The 13,029-nt window shown below is 50.3% G+C and overlaps 1 protein-coding gene across 7 annotated transcripts in view; it reads left to right on the forward strand.

Moving 5' to 3' along the window:
- Positions 1–13,029, forward strand: part of HAGH (hydroxyacylglutathione hydrolase) — a 24,893-nt gene continuing 11,864 nt past the window's right edge. For 2 of the 7 annotated variants that reach the window (XM_053277109.1, XM_053277108.1), the window contains exons 1-4: positions 1–223; positions 9,682–9,863; positions 10,331–10,395; positions 11,365–11,482. In XM_053277109.1, coding sequence (XP_053133084.1) covers positions 154–223; positions 9,682–9,863; positions 10,331–10,395; positions 11,365–11,482 — 435 coding nt within the window. In that variant the 5' untranslated portion in view covers positions 1–153. Of the gene's footprint in view, positions 224–768; positions 1,864–3,683; positions 3,790–7,764; positions 7,877–9,681; positions 9,864–10,330; positions 10,396–11,364; positions 11,483–13,029 lie in introns of those variants that run through there. The other 5 variants (XM_053277112.1, XM_053277110.1, XM_053277113.1 and 2 more) reach the window with 5 other exon arrangements.

A 13,029-nucleotide genomic window follows, 5' to 3' on the forward strand; every position in this document is an offset into this window, starting at 1 on the left:
GCAGGTCAGGGAGGAAAGGCAAAGGGGCTGCCGCCGGGGAGCCGCCGCTTGCGCCCCAGAGCGCGCGCCCGGACCGACGCCGGCGGCGGGGTCAGGGGCCGCTGTTGCGCAGGGCGCTCCGTCGCAGCAGCAGCAGCAGCTCGGAGGAGGACCATGGTCTGCGGGGGCGGGCGGCAGCGGCGGCTCCTTGGCGGCGCGTTGCTCTTCCTGGGACTCCGGTCGGGTACGTGGAGCGAGCGAGCGAGCGGGAGGGAGGATCGGCACTGCGCCGTCTGGGCGCCACCAGCGCCGGGGCTGGAGGGCTCCTGCGCAGCGCCGCCGGGGCTCCTTCTTGGCCGCCTGCGCTGCGGAGCTGCCGCCGCCCAGGAGGGCTCTCCTCCTCCTCCTCCTTCTGCCCCTAAGAGGGTGCGCGGGCGCTGCCGACCGTCCCCCAGTACGCAGGACGCCCCTCGTTGCAGGGATGCAATGTGGGTCGGGGGTCTGCGCTTGGCACAGCCCGGGCCGCTCCTTGGCGCTGCAGCAGCGGGTGGGGCGCTGCCGGGCAGGGGGGCTTCGGGGGGGGGCCAGGCTCCGGGACGCAGCGCCTGCGCGGGGAGGGCGCCGTCGCCGCTGTAAGCCAGCGGCGTTTTCTCCTTCTGCCCTGATACTGCAGGCGTCCTCTCAGGAGTTTGACGGGCATCGCGCTCCTCCCCAGGGAACTCTGGGAGTTGTAGTCCTGGAGCGGAGCGGCCTCGGAGGGGAGGGGCTCCCCAGTTGCCTTGACTGGCTGTCCAGATGCGGTGGGGGGGGGGGGCGCCCTACAACGCCCCCATCACCACATTGCGCAAAGTTGTAGTCCAAAAGCATGCGGGGCAGGGGGGAGACACACAAGGTTGGGGACAGTGTTCCCTGATATGTTTTTGACTACAACTCCCATCACCCCCAGCCAAAGGCCATTGCAGTCAACAGCATCTGGAAATCCCTGTTACAAGGAACACTGGTTGGGGACCCGTGTTTTTAAAAGTCCCTTGGCACACACGCACCCCACCCCCCCACGACAGCTCCCAGGATTCTTGGGGAGGAAAGCCATGACAGTTAAACAAGCATGGAGCCCGTATCAGTATGCAGAATGTAGAGAGATCCTCGCCTTTTCCACGCTCTCTTGTGGTCCCCGCCGTGACCTCGCCGTGGGTCTTGCCCTACTGCTGGCTGAGGACTCTTGGGCCAGGAGTCCATAATTGGAGGCCTCTAGGCCAAATCCCCCCAACTCCAGAGGGCTGCTTTGGTTGCCGTCTGGAAGCAAAAAAGATGTGGCAACAGCCTGTGTTTCCTTTCTAACGGCAGGGGGTTTAGCTCCTGGAATGAGAAGTTGCAAGAGGCCCCGATTATAATTTTTCCTCATCTGCCCTCTAGTCTGTCTCCCTGGCTCCCGCAAAGGTTAATGCCGTGTTACTTTCATATTGGCTAGCTGCTGGTTTGTTTTCTGAGGCCCTGTGAATTCCTGGGCTTGTGTGCCTGCCCCCTCCCTTCCTGAGATGCCTGCAGAGCAGAACTGGGTGCCCTGCTAGAGGTGTCCCAACAAAAGCCGGGCGGTCTCCCTTGCCTTGCTCCCTGGGACACCCAGCTGTGCTGACAACAACAACAACAGCAGCACAACTCGGGACACTCCCTGGCAGGAGGTTAGGTGGGTGGAGCTCCCAGCTGGATTGTGGAGATTATAGGCACTGAAAGAGCTTCCCAGTTCTGAAGACAGAGGCCACTGGAGAAGAGCAAGCGGTGTGGCTGGCTGGCTGGTGGCAGGCCTGAAGTCCTGTGGATCACACACCAGGAAGACCCTCCATCGCTACACTGGTTCATGGCACCCGTGAACCGCTTGGCAGGCTGGTAAAGATCCCCTTGTTTGGTGGGAGAGCAGCTTGGGAGGAGAGCTGGTCTTGTGGTAGCAAGCATGAATTGTCTCCTTTGCTGAGCAGGGTCCACCTCGGTTTGCATCTGGATGGGAGACTACATGTAGGAGCACTGTCAGATATTCCCCTTAGGGATGGAGCACATCTTCAGTGGCAGCACATCTGCTTTGCATGCAGAAGCTCCCAGGTTCCATCCCTGGGTAGAGCTAGGAATGATTCCTGCCTGAAACCTGGGAGGGTTTCTGCTAGTCCGGGTAGATAGTACTGAGCTAGATGGACCAAGGGACTGACAGGGTAGAAGGCGGCTTCCTATATCCCTAAGAATTGCCTTTGAGCTGTCAGGTAGGTAGGGATATGTCTGTAAATTGGGTGGCTGCTGCTGAGCCTAGGTAGGTGTCGGCAAGCAAGCTCTGTATGGTCTGGCAATGTTTGTGAATTTAAACCTGCTTGACAGACCTCTGAACTGTGAGGTTCTCTGCACCGACCTCGCTTGACTAGGGAAAACATGTTCTGTCCCCCGGCTCCAGAGTGTGCTTCTGTGGACTATTGGATCTCCAGGCTTATTTATTCACAGAACAAGGAAATGCAATGACATTTTGGCCTGCCAGAAGTGGGAAAATATGTGGCCATAAAATCGCAGTTGTAATGTTTGTTCAGGGCAGTGGTCTTGTGCATTCCGTGATGAAAACCAGAAAAACAGGAGGATGTGTTGTAATGACTGCTTAGCATCCACAACTACTATGGGGGGGGTGTGTGTGTGTGTCTGGGGATGATGGGAGTTGTAGTTCAACAATATCTGGAGGTTGGGAATCCCTGCTCTAGGTTTGCCTGTAGATTGTGCTTTTAATGGGCAGTTCAGATAACCCCTCCCTCCTGACTGTGGTGTAGTCCAGACTGAAAAGGTACCTGGCCATGCCAAGTCTGGATGGGCAGTGTGGTAGCACAGGTGTGTGCTAAGGATCTAAAGGGATGTTCGGTACGATGTATAATAGTATAATACACCAGCTATTGAGACAGCATTTTAAATTTTGCACAGTAGTATTGACGGTGTTGTATGCATCTTCACAACAACCTTGCAAGGTAGGCTGCCATCTTTCCCCTGGTAGAAACCGAGGCCGAGCCGAGAGGGGAGTCCCTTGCACAAGGCCACACTGGGGGTTACTGGCTGTGGTAGGATTGAATTCAGGTTCTCAAAAGTGGGTCATCTCTATTGCTTGAATTATGTTAGTGCTCTGTCTGCAGCCACTCTTAAGAGCTAATATAAAGCAGTGACTCAGTGCTGTGACCTGGGAAGTCCCAGTTTCAAAGGTGGGTTTGGCCACAAACCTGTTAAGGAGGCTGAGCGACTAATCTCCGACTCCTCTTTAACATCAGAATAATAATCCCGATTTACCATCACTGAGACTGCCGATGGAAGTGCCAGATATTATCAGCTAGGTCTGACTAAAATTTCAGCTGGGGAGGAGCCGGTGAAATGAAAGCTGGAACCCAAAGAGCCGCCTTTGGGGAGAAGCTTTGCACATTTTGCGAGAGGAACAGGTTCTTCCGCGTAGGGAGAGAGAGCAAGAGAGCTCTGTCAGCAGACAGATACCTCTGCGGGGACTTGGAGGAATGATTTGGCACATTTTGAATTAAGTTGCGCAGTGCCAGACCAGGGAGGTCTCTGCTTCAGGAATGAGAAGGAACCCCGGTGGAGGAGGCGACCTTGAGAGTGGAACCCAGAGGCCTGGCTCAGACAGAGACTCTAAACTCTGCTCCGTGTGACTGTGGCCCCCTCTCTCTTTCTCTTTCTCAAAGGTCTGATGCTTCTGTCCCTCTTTGCTCTTGTAGCTGCTGCTGTCGTCTACGGCCTGCCTACTGTGTCGTCCTGCACCTGCTCTTTAGAGGCATAATTGCCACACAGGTGAGGAAAGATGCATGGGGGAGATGGGTGCGAGGATCACATAGGAAGCTGCCGCCTTCTGGGTCAGACCACTGACTCATCTAGCTCAGGGTTGTCTACACAGACTGGCAGCGGCTTCTCCAAGGTTGCAGGTGGGAGTCTCTCTCAGCCCTATCTTGGAGATGCTGCCAGGGAGGGAGCTTGGAACCTTCTGCATGAATGCCTTACGGTGTAGTCTCCCATCCAAATGCAAACTAGGGTGGATCCTGCTTAGCAAATGGGACAATTCATGCTCGCTGCCACAAGACCAGCTCGCCTTCCTGACAATCCCCAGATTGTCAGTCAGACGGACCGGCATGAAAACAGGATTGGAGGAGTCTGTGACATCTCCTCTGATGCCGCCGTTCTAGCTCATGGTGGGAAGGAGGGAGGGGACGGATTGTTCTCGTTTGGGGGTCTGACTGCCATATGCAGGGTTGGAAAGCAATTGGATCCCAGGGCAGAGAGACCCTGAAAGGTCTTTGGCTGTGTCCCTCCCAGCACTTAGTTTGGGTCACTTGCAAGAGTCCTGCCGATGTATGATGGCAATCTTCCAGGTGTGATGGGCCTTAAAACCTTCTTGTTTAAGAGAGGCTTTTTAATGTGCTTTACTACAGCCTGGTGGGTTTCCAACTTGAATTGGGTTTGTTTCCATTGTTTTTATTCTACATTGTTTTGTTTTGTTGTTGCTGTTAAATTTCATATTACTTTTCCTGTTGGGAGCCTCCCCTGAGCAGTATTGTACTCGGAGCAGCAGGATGTAAATATTTTGAATAAATAATGTGAAGTGCTTGAGTTGTGTTTGCAGGGCGTTATGTGGATCGGTCAAAAAATATGTCAGGTCTTGCCCGTCCCCTAATATTCCTTAACTCTTCTGAAAAAATGTGACGCTGCATTTCTAGGAATCGATGGCCAGAATAGAGCCATGCAGTGTGATTTATTTTCCTTTGCATTTAAGTTCCGGAGGGTGGCAGCGTGGGACAAGTGCTGCAAAAACAGCAGAACGCCGCTTGCGGACTGTCTAGATTGACACCTTCAGGCTAGCTTGTCCTAGCCTGAGGCACGGACAACAATTAGGGTGAAAGTCGCTCCCCACTGAAAGGCATGTGGCTTTTCCTTCAATGGTGACTTGTCCATTTGACTTAAAGATTGCCAGCAATTAGCAGCACAGAGTTCATCGCTGCCTGCAGTTAAAAAAAATGTCCTTTCATCATTTTGTCCTTGTTTTGCAAACAGCTGTATGGCAAGAGTATCATTAAAACTATATCTTTATAAAGGCTGGGATTTCTAGTCAAATCAAGGTCATTTTGAATCCTAGGTACTTGGGTACCATTTTGGAGAGAGGTTTCCCCTTCCTTGCATAGACGGATACAGCAAAGTCGTTCGTATGCATCTGTCTAGATTTAGGTCAGTTTCAGTATTTTATTTCTCAGTTAAACCTATGCCTAGTACTAGGTGAATGAAGCTGTCTTGCCCTGTCCTGATCATCTAGATCGGTGTTTCCAATCTTGGGTCCCCAGATGTTGTTGCACTACAACTCCCATCATCCCCAACCACAGTGAAGGGTGATGGGAGTTGTGGGCCATCAACCTCTGTTGGACCGCAGTGGCTCGGAACTGTAATCTAGCCTGTCTTGCTTAGGAATTCCATCCCTAATGATACCTGTGGATTGATTGATTGATTAAGTTGGTGTTGACTCTTAGTGACCACATAGATAGATTCTCTCCAGGATGGTCTGTCTTCAGCTTGGCCTTTAAGGTGTCTCAGTGGTGCATTCGTTGCTGTTGTGATCAAGTCCATCCACCTTGCTGCTGGTCATCCTCTTCTTCTCTTTCCTTCAACTTTCCCCAGCATTATGGACTTCTCAAGGGAGCTGGGTCTTCGCATAATATGTCCGAAGTATGATAGTTTAAGCCTGGTCATTTTTGCCTCGAGTGAAAATTCTGGATTGATCTGTTCTAGGATCCATTTGTTTGTTTTCCTGGCTGTCCACGGTCTCCTCAAAAGTCTTCTCCAGCACCCAAGTTCAATAGCGTCAATGCTTTTTCTGTGTTGCTTCTCCAGCTTTCGCATCCATAGAGTGTCACGGGAGAATTCCGAACGATTCTAATCTTTGTAGGTGTAGAAACGTCACGGCCTCTAAATATCCTTTCTAAGGCCTTCATTGCAACCCTACCAAGTGCTAGTCTGCGGCGTATTTCTCGGCTACTGGATCCTTTACTGTTGACGGTCGATCCTAAAAGGCAGAAGCTATCCACCACTTCAAAGTCTACACAATAAATTCTGAGCCTGGTTGCTGTGCCCATTGTCATTACTTTAGACTTCTTGACAAATTGTCATAGTCCCGTTTTTTCACTGTGCTCCTTGACTTTCATTACTAGAGCTTGCAGATCATCTGCATTCTCAGCTGTCAGAGTGGTGTCATCAGCGTAGCACAGGTTATTGATGTTTCTTCCTCCAACTTTAAAGCCACGCTCATCCTCTTCCAGTCCAGCTTCTCTCAGTATATACCCTGTTTTCCCGAAAGTAAGACCTACCCTGAAAGTAAGACCTAGCAGTAATTTCTGATGTACCGCTAATTGCCCTAGTGCATTTTTTGGGGCTAAAATTAATATAAGACACTGTCTTATTTTCGGGGAAACACGGTACCTGTGTATACCGACTGTAATGTCAATATCATTCTTGTGACTGGTTTGGTGTTTTCCTTCTGAAAGGAAAGGAAATGGTCATTGAACCTAAAAAGCTTTGGAAAACATAACAAACGTAGCTGAAGTGCATGATCTCACTGGATACTGATTGATTTCCCAACTTCTGTACAGATTCCCATGCAGATGTCATTTTGCCAGTGTGTGTGTTGCTTTTGAAATTCATTTCATTTATTTACGGTCAACGACCAAATAAGCACAATCCAATAAGTAGAAATTTAAAAACAGGTTTGCAGACACCTTATTTTACATGCCTCCGAACAAAAACAAGCAATCCTATGGGTGACTTCTTCATGCTTATCTTCTAAAAAATAAAATGTTCCTCAGACCAATCCAAGTGTTTCTCTTGATAGGGATCAATCTGAATAAAACGAACGATATCATAAAAAGGACAGTTAAACAAAATATGTGTAAGGGCTCTGTGGTGACCAGGAGTCAACACTGACTTGATGATACAACATTAAGGTAAGGTAAAGTGTGCCATCAAGTTGATTTCGACTCCTGGTGATGACAGAGCCCTGTAGGTTTTTTTGGTAGAATACAGGAGGGGTTTACCATTGCCTCCTCCTGCACAGTATGAGATGATGCCTTTCAGCATCTTCCTATATCGCTGCTGCCCGATTACCTTTTAATTGGACCAATATACAACTCTTTTCTTTGCTACCTCCCCGAATGGGAGACTAGAAGTGTGAGCACTGTAAGATATTCCCCTCAAGGGATGGAGCTGCTCTGGGAAGAGCATCTAGGTTCCAAGTTCTCTCCCTGGCAGCATCTCCAAGATAGGGCTGAGAGAGATTCCTGCTGCCTGCAACCTTGGAGAAGCCTCTGCCAATCTGTGAAGACAATACTGAGCTAGATAGACCAAAAGTCTGACTCAGTATATGGCAGCTTCCTATGTTCCTAACTACAGCACATTCACCTAAATGCATTTTTAACAAATGTGCAGGTGCCTTTGGCGAAGGGAGAGGTGCTTCTAGTTTTAAGCACTAAACATGCATTTAGGTGAATATTTAGGAATATTTTTAGAAAAATATACTTCAGTTGGCTGAAGAACTCATCCAATGGGGCCCAAGGGGAGAATCGCCGTGGAAGATGGCAGCCGCGTCCTTCCACTAAGACACTTCCTGAGGGTGCTACTGGGAGGTAAAGCAGAGAGGGGTGCAGAAGCTGACCGCGCAGCAGGATTATTTCCTCTGTTTCTCCTCTCAAGTTGAGAATGTTGTGGAGTTTTCTGGCACGAGGATTCCAAATGGAAACGCTGGTGCTGGAGACGGCAGTTAAAACCAGTTTGTATTGTGGATTTCATTTTCTTGTCCCCCACATCAAAGAGGTGACCCAGTGGTTGGAGCACTGGACCTGGAGTGGTAAGATCTGGGTTCGAATCCCTGAATGGCCAGGAAGGTACTAGGGCAGTTCACATGATGAAGAACAGAATAGGAGATGTCTCCTCCTTCTGTAGTTCAGGAGCTGTGCGTGCTCCCATTGGCCGATTGTATGTAGCCCGATTCATGCTGGTCGCTGACCGAAATAAAGAGATTAATTGATATGTAGCCCGATTCAGACATTGTGCTGGACGAGTATACAGATATCTGTACACTTGAACAAGTGTGTGTGTGAATGACTGTACCTGTGTTCACATTAAAAGTGGACCTGGGTACAGGCCCTTCAAATGCACGGTGCTCTACAGGTAAGAAGTGATCCAAAACACAACCCAACAGACCCAATAATATAAGGCGGGGGACACACAAAGAATGAACATATAAATGTAAACTATATTGAAAATATAGTTTACAAACTGCCTTGGGATTGTTTTAATGAAAGGCAGTATATAAATTTAACAATAAATAACAATAAAACATTATGAAGTCATCTGAACATAGTAATATTAATGAATCATGTGAGGCAAAATTACTAACAAAACACGAAATACACCAAACAATGAATCAAAAAAGAGAACTGTGTCGTCCGCAATAGATGTAAGAACTAGAAATAAGAACGACAACACTTCTGTACCTGCATTCAACATAACATGTGAATGGCTGTAACTGCATGCAAATCTCTCGCTGTGTACACTGTATGCTCAGTGCCTGAGTGTTGACTATAACGTGTGAATGGGCCTTGTCTGTTGAAAACAAGAGTGGACACACCCTCTGTGATCGTGTTGCTAGCAGTTGCTGGTTTGGGGGACTTTTAGTCTTACCTCATTCAGCAGCTGGGCCCTCTCACCCAACTGCTGCTTGGGACGTGACCACGGATGGCGCTTCCGACCTTGTTTTCGACTGACAGACACTTCTGTTTGCGGATCGTGCCCAGCTCCCAAATGAGCGTGGGCGGCTTCCACTTCGTTCTTCATCATGTGAACCAGCCAACTGGGTTATCTTGGGCCAGTCGCACTCTCAACCTGACCTGCTTCACAAGGTGGTTGTGAGGATAAGGTGGAGTAATATCCCTGTATGTCTGCTTCTAGGAGTGAGGATGGAATATTCATATGAGAAACAAAGGTTGTAAGAATTAACCTTCAGGACCAGGGCTTGAGAATCTACCCTCTTTATCAGAATCCAAGACTAGGTTTTCCCCAAGTTCTTTGATGTTAGAGATTGAGGGGTCGTCTTAAATTTAGAGGCCTCTTCCTTTCAGGTAAATACAATATATATCCCCCCCCCCAAAAAAAGGTCACTTCCTTCCCTTGCCCTGAGACTCTTGACCATTTTGCTGTCCCACTCCCTCCATCCCAAAATTCTCTCCTTCACTAGCTAAGCTGCTCCTTCATAGGAACATAGGAAGCTGCCGTCTACTGAGTCAGACCCTTGCTCCATCTAGTTCAATATTATCTACACAAGTTGGCAGCAGCTTTTCAAGGCTGCAGGCAGGAGACTCTCCCAGTCCTACCTGGAGATGCTGCCAGGGAGGGAACTTGGAACCTTATGCTCTTCCCAGAGCGGCCCCCTTCCCTGAGGGGAATATCTTACATTGCTCGCATGTAGTCCCTCATTCAAATACAAACGGGGACAGATCCTGCTTAGCAAAGGGGAGATTTCATGATGGCTACCACAAGACCAGCTCTGCTCACATTGGCATTCCAGTCCAGGGCCTGATGGGGCTCTTCCAGTTTGGCCCCCTCACTGCTGAACCTGTGCTAAAAGGTGCCATGTCTGTGTGCCTTCTGCAGGTTTGCCGCTGCTTCGGTCCAGCTTCCTTCACACAGAGTTTGAGAGAAGACCGTCCAAGGTGGTCACGCAGGCCAACATGAAGGTGGAGCTGCTTCCAGCCCTCACGGACAACTACATGTATCTCATCATCGATGAGGACACCAAGCAGGCTGCCATAGTGGACCCCGTGCAGCCTCAGAAGGTACCCCTTTTTGTCTGGGGTGTGTGTGTGTGTGTTTGTAGCCACCATATGTAGTGAGCATGGCTTGGTTTAGGAGGTCCCCGTGCAGAGGCCCTGCATTTGTAGCTTTGGAATGTGCGAGTCCGCCATTTTGATTTAATTTTTGCTGACCGCGAAGGGGTTGGGATGGATGCCCTTCCATCCCAAGACCCTTGGAAGGCCTTGGCAGTGTTGCTGAACATCTTGGGCTTCATCTTTCGGTTTGGTCACACCTTTGTCAGTGCCCTTGGAAGCCTTTTTCTGGCCCAAGTGGCCTCTCGGGTCCATTGTGTAGTTGTGTGTGTGTGTGGGGGGGGGAGACTGTCGAAAAGTCACACTGGTCAAAATAGCCTCCCACAAGATGTGAGGAAGCAACTGAGACTGCCTGTTGCTAGCAAAGCCAGGTATGTGTGAAGGCTAACATTTCCCTTGTCCTCTTCTGTTTTAAGGTTGTGGATGCCGTCAGAAAGCACAGGGTGAAGCTGACCACTGTTCTTACCACACATCACCACTGGTAACCCTGTGTTTGTGTTGATAGTTTTAAAAAATAATGGAGAAAAGGCCTTAATACCTGGGATGCCTCCAGTTTGCGTTGTGGGTGCCTTTTTTGGTTGTCGTTGCTTTTTCCTGCCATATAGCTTGAGGATTTTCCCACTCTTCCTCTGATGTGGGGCTTGGTCCCCAGTTGTTGCTGAATTACAACCTCCATTTGTCCCCAGCCACAGTGGCCAAAGGCCCTTGGGAGATGTAGTCCAACCACATCTCGGGACCCAAGTCTGGACTACAACTCCCAAGGGCCTTTGGCCGCTGTGGCTGGGTGTGTTGGGGGTTGTCATTCTGCAGAGGGAAAGGAACATCTAAGGCTAAAAATGTTCGGCACCTTTCCAAGTTGGTGGCCACCAGGGTTCTTTGATGGGTCAGTGAAAGGGCAGTCCCCGAAAATCTAGTGTGGCTCTGTGAGGGTCTGCCACTAGGGAGCATTCAGTCTACCCTGGTCTTGACTGGTAGGGAAAGAAGACCCCACCCCACTCAGGATACTATCTCTCCGCCCCCTGGAATGTCATGGTCCGCTCCGACAGGGGCTGAGAAGCACTGGGTCCCATTGGCCGCAGATTGGGTCGCGCTTGGGTATTGCCGTTTCCTTCTCTGCTCCCATCAGATCTGTGCACTACTTTGCCACGAAACAGTCTCATGAGCTGCTGTACCGGTTGGACCCTGTGGGGGCTTTGCTGCCGTGGTGGCACTCTGCAGCCTACAATGCCTCACTGATGCAAGACGAGCCCTAGCCGCTGGGCCCTGTCCGCTTTTGCCTCACACAGTGGACCCCTGGAGCTGGCCATGAGGACCGTTTAAAAAGGAAGGGGGGGGAATCGACTAAACGAAAGGAACTGGGACGGAATGGCCGTTTTCTTGCTGTGCGTTGTACGAGGATGCATCTTTTCTGTGTTTGTCGCCTCCAAAGTCTGACGTTTTGACCTTCTAGGGACCACGCTGGTGGCAATGAGAAACTTGTAAAGATGGAGCCGGGGTTGCAAGTATACGGGGGAGATAGCAGGGTTGGAGCCCTCACCCAGAAAGTCTCTCATCTTATGTCATTTCAGGTAAAGAAAGGGGGGAAACTGTGTTTGCCCAAACGCCCTCTGAAAGACGTGCTCCAGCCGAGCACTGAGGCGCATGAGTGCCCTGTCCACGGCAGCTGCGTTTTCTTTCTCTGAGTGTGGCGGCTCTTTGCTTGCGGAGAACGGGCGGCTTGGCTGGAGTTTGTTTACGAGCACGCAGCTGTGCAACCCGCGGAGAAGCGGGCGGTGCTTTCGTGCGTTCATGCAAAGTGTCCGCTTCTGCTCCCGTCAAGCAAACCCTCCCGAGTGTTGCAAATATGGAGCTGAGCCAGGGAATGGACGGAGGAAAAAGCATCTGCCTTGAACAGGGCCATCCTGCACGTTGGTCCCGGCAGGGTCTGTCCGAAGGGATATGGCAACATCTGTCCTGCTGAAGATGGGCAGGTGGCTGCCGGTGCCTCCTGGAGGAATCGTGCAATGCATCAAAGTAGGAAAGGGATCTGAGCTCACAGCATGCCGGAGTTTCCAGTAGGACTGGCCCGTCCTAGCAAGCCAGGAGGGCACCAAAGGAGGTGCAGCTGCCTCTGTTTCCCAGCCGCTCAGGTGACTCCTCTCTTTCCTGCCCCACGTGAGAGCCACACTACCTGCAGGCTGGCCATTTGTCAGGTAGAGCTGTACAGCTCTACCTGATGAATGGCCAGCCTTCAGGCAGTACGGCTCTTGTTAACCCTGGGGTGGGATGGGAGAGACAGCTGCAAATGGAGCTGCCGAGAAGCAGAGGCAGCTGCGTCTCTTGGGCACCCCACCGCCACCTGGCTAGCCACTACTGAGTTCTGGTCTCCTCTGTTATGCCTGCAGATCGGGTTGCTACAAATCCATCTCTCCAGCCAGACGAAGATATGAGTTCAGTTCACATGCTAGTTTCTTGACAAGACCCCACAAGTATGGAGACGCAAGCAGGTTTCTCTCTTCTCTAAGGGTAGCCATGGCTAGGATGCTGCTGCCATCCGTTGTCCAGAGAAGGTGCTGCAGAAGTTCTCTGGACTGCAGAAGTTATCTGTCTTGCCTCTGGGAACAGCAGTGCAGTGGTCCTGTCCTTGTGGGTTCTCGCGTCGAGGCTGCCATGTTAACTGACTTACAGGTATCACATAGGCAGGGTAATATCTTGAATTGGGTCCACTTCTTCTTTTTTTAATGCCAATCAGTGCAAGCTTTGGAGTGGCACAGAATTCTTTATTGGGCAGAATGGATACTTGCTCTTGGCTGTACATGCTTTGGGTACTAGTTTAGATGGAGACTTAATTGCAAAACTCTGATTTTGCACTGCCCCACAAACCCAAGAGATTGCCTCCTGCCGACTGGTGTAATGCTAAGGGTGTTGAATCCATTAAACATTTAGGTTCATTTCCAGAATAGATCTTTACCTCTCTGGTTCAGACTCCGACTTTTAAAAAGTGGCCAGTTCAGACATTTGAAACAGCTTTAGGCCCATCCTCGGTGGAATAATATCAACCTCTTCCCTGCAATGCGTTTCCATAAAATGAATACAGTGATGACTAACTCACTCGAGGAAAAAAATATTTATTTAT

The sequence above is a fragment of the Hemicordylus capensis genome, chromosome 13 (assembly GCF_027244095.1).
Source record: "Hemicordylus capensis ecotype Gifberg chromosome 13, rHemCap1.1.pri, whole genome shotgun sequence".
Classification (NCBI taxonomy): Eukaryota; Metazoa; Chordata; class Lepidosauria; order Squamata; family Cordylidae; genus Hemicordylus; species Hemicordylus capensis.